The sequence below is a fragment of the Mustela lutreola genome, chromosome 4, assembly GCF_030435805.1.
Source record: "Mustela lutreola isolate mMusLut2 chromosome 4, mMusLut2.pri, whole genome shotgun sequence".
Taxonomy (NCBI): domain Eukaryota; kingdom Metazoa; phylum Chordata; class Mammalia; order Carnivora; family Mustelidae; genus Mustela; species Mustela lutreola.
Window position 1 is genome coordinate 25,059,534 of NC_081293.1, and position 16,848 is coordinate 25,076,381.

The 16,848-nt window shown below is 49.4% G+C and overlaps 1 protein-coding gene across 3 annotated transcripts in view; it reads left to right on the forward strand.

Annotated features, from left to right (window-relative positions):
- The window catches only part of SH3PXD2A (SH3 and PX domains 2A), a 230,145-nt gene that overhangs the window by 39,749 nt on the left and 173,548 nt on the right, over positions 1–16,848 (forward strand). For all 3 annotated transcript variants that reach the window (XM_059173298.1, XM_059173300.1, XM_059173299.1), the window contains exon 2: positions 13,185–13,265. In XM_059173298.1, the coding sequence (XP_059029281.1) occupies positions 13,185–13,265 (81 nt within the window). The remainder of the gene's footprint in view (positions 1–13,184; positions 13,266–16,848) is intronic.

The following is a 16,848-nucleotide window of genomic DNA, read 5'->3' on the forward strand; positions in this document are numbered from 1 at the left end:
ACTCTCCAGGCAAAGAGAGCAGGATGTTTCTGGCATCAGTTTTTTCCACTCATCTGTGAAAGAGGACCTGGTGTCTTCTTACCGGGCCTGGGAAGCTAGGTGCATTCTAAGCCAGGCACACCTACTACGTGCCAGTGTTGGTGATCTGCAACATGAGGGTCAGAGCCCCAGGATTCATCTTCTCTGAGACTGATGGATGGGACCTGACCCTTACCTATACAAGCTGGCTGTGGGCCAGATGAAGGGGGTAGAGAGAGCATGGGGGCTGAGGCAGTCCTGGGAGGCTTCTAGGAGGCGGTGGGTCCTGATTGGGCCTTGAAGGAATTAGACACACTGCAAGGATGGAGAAATGGAGTCCACCTGGCAAGAACCCCTTAACTGAGAGTGACATCTTTTCCTTTCCAATATTTTTAAAAACAGCTTTATTGAGATATAATTCACCTACCATACAATTTACTACTTCAAAGCATACAGTTCAGTGGTTTTTACTATATTCACAGATAACATGTGGTCATCACCACTGTCAATTTTAGAACATTTCATCAGCCCTTTTTGGGGTAACCCCATTAGCAATCACTTTCTGTTTCCCCTAATGCCACCACCCACAGCCTTAGGCAACCACTCATCTATTACCATCTCTCCAGATTTGTCTATTTGGGGCATCTCACATAAATGGGATCTTATGAAATGTGGCCGTTGGTGTCTGCTTCTTTCACTTAGAATAATGTTTTCAAGGTTCATTCCTGTTGTAGCATGTATCAGTACCATGCTACAGTATCAGTATCAGTATCAGTACTTTTTATAACCGAATAATGTTCCATTGTATGGCTGGACACATCATTTAAAAAAAAAAAAAAGATTTATTTATTTCTTATATATAGAGAGAAAGTGAGAGCGAGCAGGAGGAGGGGTAAAGAGAAAATCTCAAGCAGACTCCCCACCGAGCACAGAGCCTGACTGGGGCTCGATCTCACGACCCCAAGATCATGACCTGAGCTGAAATCAAGAGTCGGATGCTCAGCCGACTAAGCTACCCAGGCCCCCTGTGACACATCATTTTACTTATCTATTCATCAGTTGGTGGACATTAAGTTTTCACTTTTTGGTTATCATACATATTTTACAGTGCCAGGCCACTGTGAACATTTGTGTACAAGTTTTTATGTGGATGTGAGTGTTCATTTCCCCTGGGCAGATACCTTGGAATAGAATAGCTGGGTCGTATGGTGATTCTGTGTGGTGTGTTAGAATTTCTCTACATCCTTGGCAGCACTTACTATTCTGTTTGACTATAGCCATCCTAAGAGGACATGATTTGGTATTTCAGTCTGTGGTTTTGATTTGCATTGTTGTGGTGGCCAGTGATGTTGAGCTTCTCCTTGTGCTTATTGGCCCCTCATGTATCTTCTTGGAGAAAAGTCCATTCAGATCCTTTGGCCATTTTTAGGTTGGGTTATTTATCTAACTATTGAGTTGTAAGAGTTCTTTATTCTAGGTACAAGTCCCTTATCAGATACATGATTTGCAAATATTTTCTCCTGTTCTCTTAGATTGCCTTTTCACTTTCTTGCTGGTGTCCTTTGAAGCACAAAAGTTTTCAATCTTGAAGTCCAATTTATTTGATTGCTGTTTTTGGTGTCAGAGGTTAGAAACCATTGACTAGTCCAAGGTCATGAAGATTTGTACCTCGATTTTCTTCTAAGACTTTTACAGTTGTATCGCTCACACGGAGGTATTTGATTCATTTTGAGTTAACTTTTGTAGATGATGTGAGGGTGGGTTCCCTTGCAGTTTGGGATTGAGTCAAACTGAGGTCCCACCCACCCACCTCCCCAGTGGGGGAGCCGTACTTTGCTCTCTGCATTTAGGTCTCAACTCAAATAGCCACTCCCGAGAGAGGCCTTCCCTGACCATGTGTCTAATATAGCCAGTTTCTGTCACTGCACTCGGTTCTATTGGACCCTCAGAAATGATCGTATGTGCACCTGACGTTCCCCGTGCAAACTCCATGAGGACAGGCTGTCTGGCTCACTGCCCATCTGTCCAGCATCTACTTCAGAGCCCGGCCCTCAGCTGGTGCTCAGGCTATATTTGTGGAGAGCAGAAAACTGTTTGTTACAGGGGCTGCATTCCTGGTGGATTTTGTGAAAACTTTGTTTTTTTCTGGCCTCAGAGAGTTGGAAGTTGGACGGCTCGGTGGGAAGGGATTTTCCAGCAACATCCCAGACAGGAGGTCACTCATCTCCTGCCCTGACTATCCCATTACTTCCCAAGACAGCCCCTACCATCCTTCGGCCCCTCTGGCTGGAAGGTTCCTCCTGACATTAGGCAAAGACCCACTTTCGTATAATTTTCCCTCATTATCCACCACTGTCCTTTGGGTACAACTGCCATTCAATCTCCCATATTTGTAGCCCTTTAAATGTATGAAACCAGCTGTCATGTGTCTCTTAAATGCCTTTTCTGGGTTCAGCACCTCTAATTCTTTCAGCTGTTCCTCCTGGAGCCAAAAAGGGCTGAACTCTGACCCCTCAGTCACTGATGTAGGTTCTGGGGAGGTGAGGATGGTCACAGGCTGCCAAAGAAAGCAAGACACAGCCATAGCTCAGAACAAATGAGCCCGTTGTTTTCTTTTCCCCCATTTGAGCTGGCAAATTCCAAAACTGGAGGCAAAACTTTCAGAAAAATCACCAAGTACAAGCTCTCTTGCTAGCCCTCTTGAAGGCAGAGCTGACTGTTAATAGTACAGTTATGCTATCGTACTGCTTTCTGTTTAATATGTATTTCTCCCGCTAGTTCAGTGCTGTTTTTAGTATGGTTTCACCATAGTGGTTCCCAACCTGTAACAACCAGTAGGGTCACCTGGGGAGCTCTGCCAACTACCCTTGTCCACCCCATCCTTCAAGTTTCTGATTTAAATGGTATGTGGGGCAGGGGTGGGGGATGAGGCCTGGGGAGGCGGAGTTTTTAAAGCCCTCCAGGTGATTGTATGTGTACTCAGGGTTGCAGACCTTGGTTTCAAGGGCTCAACATTGAACTTGAATTCCCCTAAAACTCCCCAAGAATGAGCAAACGTTGGATTTTAGCAGAATAAATATTTAGGAACTCTCAGCAGCTAAGAGGACACAGTTATTTTATAAGATGGAAATTTTGCTTTTAATTATGAAAGCCATACATGTTCAAAAGAAATACAATAGAAATGTATAAAGTGTAAAGTGAAATTATTGTTTCTCCTTCGCTTAACCCAAATAACCACTTAACAATTTGCATTTTCCCCCAGACTTTTCAAATGTGCATGCACGTTCACATACACAAACCCCCATACACACACATCTCCCCAAATACATCTAATCATATTGTATATGTACTCTTTCGTAATTTTTTTTCTTTTCTCAGTGTGGTGTGGACATTTTACCAAAATGATGCAGAAAGAGCCACCTTCTCTTTAATAAGTGTGTGAATCATAATTCATTTGACCATTTTTTAAAATCCCCATTCAGTATTCCTTACTTTCTCCTTATTTTTACAAACAGGGCTGCTGTAAACATCTTTATATCCATAAATACAACACGTACACACATATGCACACCTACACACACACACACACACACACACACACACTTGTGTGGATAAATTCTTAGAGGTAAAATTGCTGAGTCAAAGACAATGTAAGTTTGGGATAGAGATTGCCAAAATGCTTTCCAAAACGGTTGTCCAAGCTGTCCCTTGCAACAAAATTCCTGATGACAGCTATTTGCCCCTTGTCAAAATCGAGCTTTGCTGAGCACAGTAGAGAGGAAGGTGTGAGAGTGTCAGATGGCGGGGAGGAAACACTGGGGTCATTTCCCCTGCATGCTGTGTGTGGAGGGGACCGCTGGCCTCTGGCCTTGCCCGGCTGCTCTGTTTCCCAGGAAGAGGAAGCCAGGCTGTGTGTGTTAACCTTTGCCTTGCTCTCTCGGGTGTGATGAGGGAGTGGGGCACGTTCACAGGATGTGTGTGTCCTGGTCAGTGGGTCCAGGTCAGTCATTGATTGGAGAGTGTGTGGAGTGAGAATCCTCATTTCTAACCTTTTCCTCGACCCACTGGGCTGTGTCCAAGCCCGGCAGAAGCTCAGGAGCATGACCCTCTCTATAGTTCAGGAGAGGATATGTTTAAGGTTTCCAGACTCTAGCTTCTGAATGTCAGGGTGCATCTAGAGTTTTTCTCGATTTTCATAATAGGGTGAGCCTCCTTCCCCTAGTCTGGGCACACTGCCACACACCCCGGAGTCCTGGGCATTAGCCAAGATGTCTGCTGCCCATTTGCTGCCTCTCCATTGGAGCACCTGCTGGTGCAAGGTGGTCAGACCTGTCTGCTCTGATAAGCTGGCTTGGGACCAGAGGGTGGTGGCACAGTTGGAGGGGCGAAGGTACAAAGGTTCAACCGGATGCCCTCAGGAACTCTGGAAAGCGTGGAGTGGGAACCATGTCCAGAGCTCTAGAAACCCAAAGTGGGTTCCTTTCAAGATGCAGTGCTAATTGGTTTCTCCAGAAACTTCTAGGGAGGAGCCTCAAATTCCAAGTGCAAAAGACCATGCCAGTCACTCTGAGGGAGGGAGGATGGGAAAGGGAGATCACATTTATTGAGCAACTGTGGTGTCTGGGGCACTGGAGGTGGGTTTTGTGTTCTCATTAATCCTCACAGTGCAGCAGCTCTCAGCATCCCTATTTTATGGCTGGCGAGTGCGGCTCAGAGTGAGTAACAGCTTTTCATGGAGCTGACGTGATGAACTCAGATCATGTAAAATAGAGTGCGGTCCCCTGCAGACCTCCTTATCCGCCTGCCGCATGGGTGACTTCAGGACTGCCGCATAGCTCACCCATAGGCGAAGCCACCCCTAACAGAGCCGCAGATAGAAGCAGGAGCGCAGAGCCTTGGGGCAGGGAGTCTGCCTTGTTCCAGGCCATCTGATGTAGTTATTGAAGAGGCTGATGTGGTCTGGCTATGAAGTCAGCGTCACGCTTGAAGCCGAGCTCCGGGACATGCCACCAGTACGACTAGGTAGACCAGTTACCTCTCTAGGTGTCTTCATTTGTGGATCAAAAGTGGTAGCAAGGATGAACTGAGATGATCCGAATAAAGTGTTTATTTAGCAATGCCTGGAATGCAGTAAATGCCCCGTGAAGTTGGCGTGGCTATTTGAGTTCTTCCTCATGAAACCAATAATTGGTGCATATGAGAAAAAGTTTCTAAGAACAGTCTCTTACTGTTCGTCTCCTGGTTCTGGTGGTCATATACACAGAGCTTTGACAGCGGAAACTTCTTTTAAGGTCCATGGAGGGTTTGTAAATCCTGGGAGTTCCAACTTTAGACACTCATTTCCCCCTCCAGGAAACGTAAAATAAAGAAGAAAAAAAAAAGCCTCTGACCCAGAGGGGCCTGGCACAGCTCACCCATCCTTTCAGCGGGGGGCTCCTGAGGGCGGCCATTGTTTTCCTAGCTCCAGGCAGCAGTCAGTGTTTGCCCTTCTGCTCTCCCAGGCCAACTCTGGTTCCGTTGCCAGCGTGCCCTCGTGCATGGGCGTGCGGGCGTGCGTGTGCGCACACGTGTGTCCGTCCTCGCCCATCTGTGTCCCTGTCTGCCACTCCCCACTCCCCTCCTGTTCCACTTCCTGGCGTCACGCTCCACGTCTCACACAAAGGGAAAGAAGTTGGTTCGCACCTTCTCTCTTCCTGGGAATGTTCGTTGGGCGCTTGCCATGGGTCCTGTGTCCATCATCACATTTAACGAGAGACTCCCATTAGAGACCACACGCCGCAGCTGGGGAAACCCCGACTCAGAGAATTCAAGACACTTGCCCCAGCCCACACAGCACAGAAATGTTAGAGCCAATATTTAAACTCACTGAATGCCTTCAAAGCGGTCTTCCCCCTCCGTGGTGCCAGCACTGCCTTTGGTCCTTTCCGAGCCCCACGTGTTGGCGCCCTGTGACTCCTTCTTGCACTGTTTCCCTACTTGATTTGTCAGGCTGAGCTGGAAGGGCCTGGAGGTCGGGGGACATTGCCTTGGCGTTAGCTTGGCACAAAACCAGGTACTAGGTAAGCACTCGCTCAGTGTTTGTTGGTTGTTTTATTCCTCCCCTTACTTAAGGGACATTAAGTGAGCACCTCTTAGGCGTAGTGTCATTGGGAACATTAGGATGCCATAATCTGCCTTTGGGGAGCTTCTGTGCTAATGGGAGATACAGGGTTAGCTCCTGAATCCTAACAACAACCCGGAAGTGAGGTTACAGCTGGTCGCCCCACCCGTAAGTGGAGCTGCAAGTGATACGGAGGCTTTTCCAGACCCTCTTACCTACCCACTACCTTTCAAGTTAAATAAGGAATCAAGGCCGTGATCCCTGCAGACAACAGCAGGTACCCACACTGTGAGATGGGCACCCACTAAACACTCTCGAAGGTATTTGATAAGGTACAGGAGCCCGCTCTCCCCTCTCCAAACCCCTCCAAAAAGCCCTTTCTCCCAGGTGAGGGCCATTTGGTGCAGGCCAGCTGTGGTGGGGGCTATGTTTTGGTGACCGGTGAACAGGTAATTCTGGGAGGAACATTCTGCCAGCATACGCCCCATCTCTCCCAGAGCCTTCCTGGGGTTGCGTCAGTTGCTGTGACTGGTGCAAAAACGTGAGGTCCAGCGTGACCCTGGAATAGGGGGGGTGTGAGCACAGGAAAGGTTCCACCAACTGGTCATTAATCCTGTGGTCAACCTGCGTGTGTGCGCACTGGGGTGGGGGGCACCCTCCAGGCTAAGCTACTAGGTGGTGTTTGTTCCCCAAATCTGTAGCGTCACCATCCTCCCCACCCCTAGAACAAGTACCCACCCTAGAGGAGGGCTTGGAATTTTAATAGGGCCATACCCTGGGAGTGAGCAGAAACTTTAGCCAAGTAGCCACACGCTATTAAACTTGATCTTGCCAACCGGGTTTTAGGTTGGCCAAGACCCTTGCACTGAACCGGATGTATTTGTAGTCCCCCGTTGGCCACTGGGGATTTGCTTTTGGGGGTGAGTGGGATAGTCCCCAAGTGTTGCTGCTTTTAACCTCATTGGTGCTTTATACCGCATGGATTTTCACGCGATAGACCCACCAGTCACTCATCATTTCAGTGTGCCCTGTGGACTGGCGGTTCTGGGGGACACCAGAGCAGCTGGAGAAGACGTTTGCTGCCCTTGCTCTTGGTGGGGTGGGTACATACTCAGCCATGTTAAATCCGCAGGGACGTAACATGTGTCCGGTGCTGGGTTGTTCTGAGCCAATAATTAGCAAATAAAGGCAGATACAATAACTGGCTAATTGTGGAAATCAGACTAGGAGCACTGCAAGAGATGGCTAGATGCTCGGCTAGTGGACCCAGGTCAGATGTTGGCTTCTGGGGATTTCTATCTGGGTGTGGTCAAGAAGAGTCTTTGACCCCATGGCCTTCACTGCTTACTGTGGGACTCAGTGGGCCTAACTGGGAGGAAAGGGGGTATTGATTGGCCCAGCCTTTGGTGTAGCCACTTGCATTTGGGGCAGCAGCCCTGGGGTCCTCTGCCTTGCTAAGGTAGTTTGGACCTCAAGGATCAGTCTGGCCTGATTTGGAACTTATGTTCCATGCCTCCCATCCCTGGGGTAGGGCATAGTACGTGGGACCCTTTGAGTAGAAAGTTAGAGCTGATTGATACCTTAGATGGGCTGGCATCATCTTCTTGGAGAACTTGGTATGATGAACTGCTCCCTCTGGAAGCCAGAGCGATGGTCATGTCTCCAGATGTAAACTCCCCTTTACCGGCTGTGTTTATTCAGATTTCTTCGGTTCCAAATGTTAAGCATCTCTCCATGGGGAGTTGAAGAGCTGGGTCCTGAGGATGTATTGTGACCTCAAGGGCCCTCCAAATCAGTGACAGCCCCGCCTAGGGCAACAGGGTGCTGTGTCCTGGCCAGAAGCACTGTATATGCATTAGAATAAGGCACCCCTTTTTCTCTGTGCTTACAGTTTCCAGCCAAAGTGCACAGTTTGAGGTGAAGGGTATAGGTGAGATTTCAGCCCCTACTTGCCCTTTGGCTGGGCAGTCTTTGGGCAGTGAACAGCTTACACAACTGTATGCAGCGGCCCTAGTCCTAGCCACCTGATGGACTATGGTGTGAGCAGGTGAAGAAAGATTGTCATTGAGTTTCCATTTGGCTTGGGGCCAGGGGTAGCTGGCAGGGGTCCAGAAAAAATAAGACCTTCCTTAGTAAACAGAGCCACAGTGCCACGAAGATACACGGTTTCTTCCATAGTTCCTAACTCCTTTTGTCAGCACAGGGAGCAATAGGTGTGTACTGGCCCTTTCTACTTAACCATGTAGGCCTTCTGAGAATGGTTGGGCCATATCTTTGGGTCATTCTTTTGTTGCAGCCCAGGTCCAATCGTGAATGTCCCTCCGTAGGAACTGGGCTGGGCTTCATTTTCAGTGCTCTGGAGTTAAGCCGTAGTCTGATTGGCATCATGGCTGCTTACATGTTGAAAGGAGTTGTTTACTCCTTTGGAGTTGTTGTTTGTTGTTTACTTGTTGGAAGGATTGGAAGCCTCAGACATTTCTTGGGCCTGTTGAGCTGAGCAGATGGAAGTTGGTCCAGAGCGAGTGGGCTGGCCGGACCAAGGCATCGTGGTGGGGGTCTGCTGAGAGTTTCCCCGGTTGTGTCTGTGGTGGGGACCCTCCTCTGTAGAGGATAAGCGGGGCAGGTGGATGTGAGACTCTGGAGCGGCCTCTTCGACAGAAACTGGACACAGTTGCTGGTCATCAGCGAGCCCCCTAGATGCCTCCCATCTGCCCGAAATGGCCAGAAACGGGAGAAATAGAATCCATGGGCTTTTAAAATCCAGAGTAAGGGAAACTCCACTCGGGAAACATAACCCCAAGTAGACTGTGTGGAAGCAGGATGTTCAGTTGCAAACCTTTCTTGAGAACCAGCTGCGGGGTAACGTTATCTGGGCCGCTCCTGCAGCCGGAGGAGAATTTATCTGGGTCCCTGACGCAGGCCTGGTAAACAGAGCTGGCTGTCTCGGATGACCTCTGCCCTGTCCCCCTTCCCCTCCACCTGCTCTTTCTCGGGGGTTTATCGCTAGGGTTTCCCATGCCAGCAGGGCCGGCTCCGAGAGGCTTGAGAATCTAATGTGCATTGGGGTTTGTGTGGGTTGGGCCGGGATTTTGCAATTGCCTTGCTCACCTGGAACGGTAATCTAGGACGTTTAAGGTTTGGAGGAAAGCAGATGAGCCCTTGCAAGAGGCTGCCTAGATGAAAGAAAGGGGTCTGGAGACTGTGCCCAGACGTCTGGGCTTCTGTTTCCAGGGAGATCTCTGATTTAGACCATTAGTCCACGAGGGAGGCTGGGGGGACTTTGGTAAATCCTAAAGGTTTGAGGGAACCTGGGTGAGGATTTATTTCCACACCGCAGCACCCGAGTCCCCTCATGCTCACTTAGAGCATGGGAAGCAGAGAGCAAGCCTTTGCCCAAAAAGGAAAGAAACGTGTTTTGAGGGGAAGCATGGCCGGGTTGCAGCCTGGTGGCTGTGGCCCGCAGGGCTCACAGGGCAACTTCCACCACCCTGCCCTCTGTATTTTCTCCAGAGGCTTGCCTTTGGGATGGGTTCAGGTCAAGGGTCAGACAGAGATGGTTCTCTGTGCAGAGGGTGAGAGGGTGCTCTGGTTGTGTGCTGGTAAGTCCTAGCCTGGGAATTGGGAGGTCTGGGCTCCTGTCCCAGCTCTGGCACTAATGGAGTGAGCATACCTGCTATGGTAACCAGCATAGTGGGGACCCCAAGCTTGTGCCTACTGAACAGAGGAGGAGCCTGAGGGTCCGAGAGGCTGGGCTGACGTCTCACAGCCAATAGCGGCGGTCCTCAGAGGGAAACCCAGGTGTGACTGACTCCAGAGTGTCTGCCTCTTCCTTGGCAAATCACCATCCTGGCTCTAAGTTTCCTCCTCTGCAGATGGAGACGCCTCCCAGCTGCCGGAGGCTGTGAGCCTATAATTAATTCTCCCTGGGAGGTGAAGGGAAGCCCCTAATTACTGAAGAGGAAGGAGCATGGGTCATGTTAAGCCCCAGTTAAGCCCTTCCTCCAGGCCCCGCATGGTTGGCCGGGGAGAAAGGCTGCTGTCTAATGGCCCACAGGCTCTCTCCTGGGAGGGCACTGCCACTTGGGGCCTCCTTATAGTGTGTCCACCCAGGCAGAGGTCAGGAAGGCAGCACCTGGCCATGTACAGCATCTGCTCCCTGCCTGGGACCTGTGGGAAGGGGAGATGTAGTGGGATGGGAGATGGAGCCAGAAGGATTTGGGGGTCAAGGAGCCAAGAGTCAGCAGGGGGGATAGGATGGGTTATAATCCTGGTGAAAACCCCAGAGCATCTGGCCACAGTCAATGAAGCCAGTTGTGCGTGAGGGTTTCTTCTGTGCTTCTCTGGTTTTATAGCATTCCTAACCACTGACTTCCATCTGGGCCCTGAGTTCTGCCTCTTCTTTCTCTCAAAATTAACACGATCCCCCCCCCCCCCCCCATGTTCCTCTAGGTCCATCTCCTTTGTAAAGGGCACACAGACTTTTCAGGCCACCTAGAGATTTATTAAGAAAGATGTCTTTCAGTCCTGATTAAGTAGTTTGCTTTACATATCCACACTCTGAAATTTACATGCAGAAAGATATCCAGTGTGGTCCAGAGCATGGCCATTGCACGCAGCTGGACCTGGGTTCAAGTCCTTTGCTCTGTATTTTACTAGCTGTGTGACCTCAGGCAAGTTATTTAACATCTCTGAACCTCAGCTACCTCCTGTACAGAATGGATGGAGGTAACGATGGTAGCTTCGTCGTCGATGGAATGAGCTAATGCTTCTGAGTGCTTTGCACTGTGCTGGACTGAAGTGGTCATTACCTAAATGTTTTCTACCCTTAATTCTATGAGATAGACATTTATATATGATCTAAAGCAAAGCACACCCCTATCTGTTATAATCATAGTCAGTGGTTTATGTTGGGCTTGTGAAGGTAGGGATGGCCTCTTACTTTACGTTCTTTCTTATCAGGGTCACATAAAACAGGTCGTGAATACCCCATGTCCAGGTGGCAACCCTCGCTCTTTGCTTTGCTTTATGACCCTCTCCTCGATTTCAGTTCTCAACGAACACTGCACTGAGTGAGGCGACTCTGTGAGGGGGCTCAGGTGGGGGAGGAGGGGTGGAGGACTCAGAGCTCGTTTGCTTAGAGGTTAACTGAGTGGCCAGACATGAAGCCCCGTACCCCTCTGTGCATAACCCTTGCTGTGGCCTGTGCATTTGTGTCCCCCCAAATCCATATGTTGGAGCCCTAGTCCCTAGTGTGATGTTTGAGGCAGGGCCTTTGGGAAGTGATCAGGTTTAGATGACGCCATGAGGATGGAGCCCCAGGGGGTGGGGTGAGTGTCCTCAGATGATGAGGAAGAGACTAGAGCGCCCTCTCTCCACCACATAAGGACACAGAACAGGGAGACCAACCAGAAGGCAGGAAGTCGGTCTCACCGGAAACCTTGATCATGGACATCCAGCCTCCATAGCTGTGAGAAGTAAATGTCAGTCGTTTAAGCCACCGAGTCGATGGTAGTTTGTTACAGCAGCTGGGACAGACTAAGACAGCCCTGCTCTGGGCATCCGGGGACTTCAGCTACCCTGAGGCCAAGGGATCTTTGCTCACATTCCTTCCTTCTCACGGTGGCTGAGACCCTGGCTTCGCTGGCCATTTTCTTCTCACAGGTGGAGTCCCCTCAGACCTACTGAGTCAGAATCCCTAGGCAGGAGCCTGAAATCTGCGTTTTTGTGAAGCCTGCCAGGAGATGCTGATGGGCACCCTGGGAAGCGAACCAGAGCTGTGGACACAGCCGCTCGGTCTCTCGGGAGGAAGGAAGCAAGGCAGGGGTCCCACAGTGTCTCAGTGTTGTCCTTAACACCAGAGAGATTGTGTGGCAGGGGACTTTCTCCTTCTTCAGCCAGCAGGCCTGCCCACCTCCTGGGCCAGACTGGCTTGAGGCACCAGCTGTGGAGAGCCTGAGCCCCAGGAAGTAGGGTGACACTGGGAATGGGGTCTTGGAAATGCCTTCATTTCAGACAAGTTTACAAATCTGACATGCGCTAACATCTGTCTTGCAAATGTGCCTCTCGTCCAGGGTGTCTGTTCGATTGTTCAGTGCAGCAGAATGTTTTCTGAGCGCGCACTCTGTCCTGTGCCCAGCCCTGAGCTGAGACGTAGGGATACTGGGCTGAATCTGCACGTCTCTGACATGCTTATGGTCACCTGATGTGCTTTTCAGGGTGGGTTTGAGGATCAGCTACAGCAGAAGTGGTTTGTTAAAAAGGATAGATACCCCGTTTTAACAGTGCACCACCCAAGTGGTGGGAGAGGGCCAGGGTTGCACGGGAACGCTCTGTAATTTCTGCTCAGTTTGGCTGTGAACCTGAAACTGCTGGATAAAAATAAAGCCTTTAGGGGGCACCTGGGTGGCCCAGACAGTTAAGTGTCTGCCCTTAGTTCAGGTCATGATCTCGGGGTCCTGGGATTGGGCCCTGCATTGGGTTCCCTACGCAGCAAGAAGTCTGATTGTCCTCTGCTCCTCTCCCCTGTTTGTGTTCTTTCTCTCAAATAAATAAATAAAATCTTAAAAAAAATAAAGCCTTTAAAAAACAAAATAAGATGTAGATACTTAAGTCCTGAAACCCCAGATCTACTTATGCAGAATTTCAGAGTGTGGGTCCCCACACCTGCAATTTGGGAAGACCTCTTATAGAATCTCATTCACTTAAGAGTTGGAGAACCAGTGGGAATTTTTGACAACCCCAATGTATGTTCATTGTATAAAAAACATATGAAGAAAAGAAGGAAATGAAAACCACTTGTAATCCTAATCTAAGATAATCATCCTTAGTAGTTTATTGAATATCCTTCTCGATGTTTGTGTGTGTGTGTGTGTGTGTGTGTGTGTGTGTGTGTGTGTAAATAAATGTGTGTACATCTGTGTGATACCTGACACTGTGCTGGGTTCTGGGGATGGAGATAGGAATGGTCATGGTCATGGGGTAACCCCAGTCATGGTACATGGTGCCTGGTACAGCTTGAAGCCTGGCCTTCACCACCTACTCACTTGATCTTACCTTTTCTCCACAGGTATACATCATCAATGTGACCTGGTCCGACTCCACGTCCCAGACCATCTACCGGAGGTACAGCAAGTTCTTTGACCTGCAGGTAAGTTGGTCTGAGTTTAGATGGTACCCAGTTTCCCCTGCAGTGGCCTGGGTCTCTGTGGGACTGGCCTCTCTCATGTCCTCACTCATCTGGAGAACCCCTGTCCGAGCTCTCGGGGTCCGTGTCTCGGTCAGAGCAGAGGGACAAATGAGGAAACCTCGCCTGTCTTGCTGGGCCTGGCTCAGTCTGGAATATTACAGGCAGCCACTGGGCTTTGTGGGCTTCCTATGATGGTCTTAACAGTCAAGCTTTGTCACCCTCCTCTGCCTGGCGGGTAGGAAACCAGGGTGGGGAGGCAGGAGGATGGCCGTGGGTGCTGTGTGCATGAGCAGACATGTAACTGTAAACAACCAGGGTGAGACACAAGCCATCACGTCATTGCAGACAAAGAAAAGCAAACACACAGGAGAGACAGAAACAGAAAATAAGCAGTTTCTTGAACTGCAGACACAAACTGGGCATACCACTGCGTCTGTCTCGCCGAGTAAGGCTCTCCCTCTCCCTGTTCGTACATGCGCATGGTGTGTGTGACTCTCTAATGTGCACTGGTGTGTTCACACAGCTCCTCCTGCAGACACCTCCCTTGGTGCCAGCTCACTTGCGTAGACTTTTTGAGTCACAAGGGATAGTTTTACACTCCTGCGGCCCAGATAAATGGGAGACTTGGTTGGAAGGAGATACCAGCAGTGGTCGTGCAGTTGACCAGAGGGTGAAGAGGAGAGTGAGACAGTGGACTCTCTAGGAACACCTGCTGACAACACAGCTGCTTTCTGTCTGAGTCTGTTCTCTGCTTCTCTCTGGGCCCTCTCCTCAGGTTCCTGAGGAACTCAACTGTCAGCAGCTCCTGAATTTCATATCTATTCGTTCCCAACACCAGAGAGATTGACTCTCCTAGTTTCAAGTTGAAGAATCCCAGGGAAGACTTGGATTGGCCTGATTTGAGTCAGGTGCCCTCTCTGGACCAATCAGTGTGGCCCAGGTTAGAGGGTCACAGAGGTGACAGCAGGGGCCTAGGCACCCATCAAGGCAGAATCACCGTGCTTGGACAGAAACACTTCCTATACCAGGAAGGGAAAACTGAGAGGTTCTAGATTATTCCTTAGGGCTGTAAGTCTGGTGTAAGCCAATGAAAACCCAAAGAAGAGAAACACACCCCTGGTCCTCGCAACCAAGGTCCACTCCTTCATTTGCAGGCTTTTGGTAGTGAGTCATCTTGGAGAGGCCAGGTCTGTGTGTTTTCCCCCAAGTACCTGACTTTATTCCGTTGTCCTTATCACTCTACTTATGAGATGAGCCGAAGGTGAGCCAGCTTCCTGTCTTCCAGTAAATCCTGTCTTAGTCCAACAATACGGGTGGAAGCCACTCCTCACCTTCTGCCTCTTCCTCTCCTCACCTCCCCCATTCCTGTCTGATCTCCTTGGGTCCTTCTGGTATAAACTGGTAGGATTTGCTGATACCCCATCAATGGGTATAGTGTGCTGGACAGGAAATGATAAGTTAGTTGGGGAGAGGGAACCCTGAAAGGACTCATTGATGAGCCAGAGAGGGTCTGCGAGCCAGCGGAAACTCTCAAATCAGAGCTTTTCTTCCCCCTCTTCTGTTCTGTTCCCTCACCCCCTCCCTAGTTACAGAACCTCATGAAAAAGGAATGCTGCTCCCCCCAACGTTTTCCTTGCCTAGAGGGCTTATTTCCTGTGTGTTGGGACACACAGCATGGAGCATCTGTGCGATGTGCTGGTTCTCACCATTAGTATGGCCAGGCCTGTCTGCATGGGTCATCGCCACCTGTAGAGGCAGTTTGGAAAGGGGTTGGGATGGTTCTTTGGAATTTCACCTTTGAGCCAAGTGTAGCATCTTTGTGAGTCCATTTTACAGAACTCATGACATGAGGACTTTCGGTGGTGTTCACTTTGGAAAGCCTTTCTTGTTTATCAGGGTCACTGACTTTAATATGGCGGCTCCTATAGAGGAAGAACGAGTGACATTTCTTGCTCTGCCTCTGGTCCCTGGTGCCCTCGCAAGTGGCCTTGTTGAGTGGCTGTGCGAGAAAGCAGCATAGAGCTTAGGCACTGAGGACACACTGCCTAAGACTGGTTACTGGCTCTGTCACACTGTATAACTCTGGAAACAGGCCTTGACTTCTCTAGGTTCTGTTTTTCCCATCTGTGGAATGAAGATTTGATTAGTGCCCACCCAGGAGGGTTGTCGTGAGGTTTACATGAGCAGATCTATGCAAGATCCTTGGGAACAGACAGTCTCATGCACGCACAGCCGGCCCTGAGTGGGTGGCAGGTTGGGGGAGGCGGGAGCGGAAGGACTGGTGCTTGAAGGAGAGATAGTGTACCTTTGATGTGACCTGTGGCATGAATGAGTTGTCTGGTGAAGCATGGGGGGCTAGTTCATTCATGGTGTTGGGGAAGAGAACCTGCAGATAAGCTGGTAGCACATTCTACACTTATCAGAAGCCTTGGGACTTTACAGAGCTGGTCATTTATCTCCTTATTTCCCTCCTCCCCCATGCCACCCACACTCCTTACTTACTGGCTACCTGCTCCCTTTGAGGCCCTGGAGTAGGGTCACCAGATAACATAGGAGATGTCCAATGAATTTCAGATTACTAATGATGGTGGTGATTTTTTACTATAAGTGTGTCCCAAATATTGTGTTCCCAAATGGGAAGTACTTAGGCTAAAAATGTGACTCGTTGTTTATCTGAAATTCACATTTTATGGTGTGTCCTATATTTCCATTTGGCTCAGTCTGGCCACCTTCCCCTGGCTGTGAGTCGTGAGGGTGGTTGTATAAAGACCGGTGAGCCAGGCTGGCCCAGGGTCAGAGGGCACTGGCCTCCAACACATTCATGCTTCTGCAGGACAAGAAGTGGGACGGCCTGAGGATACTAGTTGAGGAGGACAAGGTCCCTTCCTTCTAGAAGTCTGGTGGGGAAAGTAGACTTTTATGCAATGAAGTACACTGGAGATTAGATAGATCACCAGGCAACGTGCTATGGGTGGAGAGGAAGGAAAGAGCATTCCTCTTAGGATAGGAGAACAAGAAGGATGCCTGTACGATTCTGATTGGGACAGCAGCCTGGAGTGGTACAGTCCCATACCCCCATGTCAGTTTGGAGGGCTTTGGTTGCCTTTTGAGAATTACAGTTATTGGGGTAAAGGATATCCCTAATTTGTTTGTTAATTTGTTTATTCATTTATGCTTGCATGCCTGCTTCCTTCTATCCATCAGTCATCATCGATCTGTCCGTCCATCCGCCCACCCACCCACCCTCAGTCTATCTAATCTAAGTGTCTATCCTCTATGCGCTATGTCAGTCTCTGGGGATTTATTGATGAGCAAAAGCAGATCTGGTTACTGCTTAATTTATGGGACTTACCCCTTAGTGAAATAAGATGAGTTTTAGTTAAAAAAATTTTATGTCTATGTCTATATCCATATCTTATATCTATCTATCTAACTATCTATGGTACCTGGGTGGCTCAGTTGGTTAGGTGTCTGCCTTCAGCTCAGGTCATGATCCCAGGGTCCTGGGATCGAGTCCTGCATCAAGTCCTTGCTCAAGGCAGAG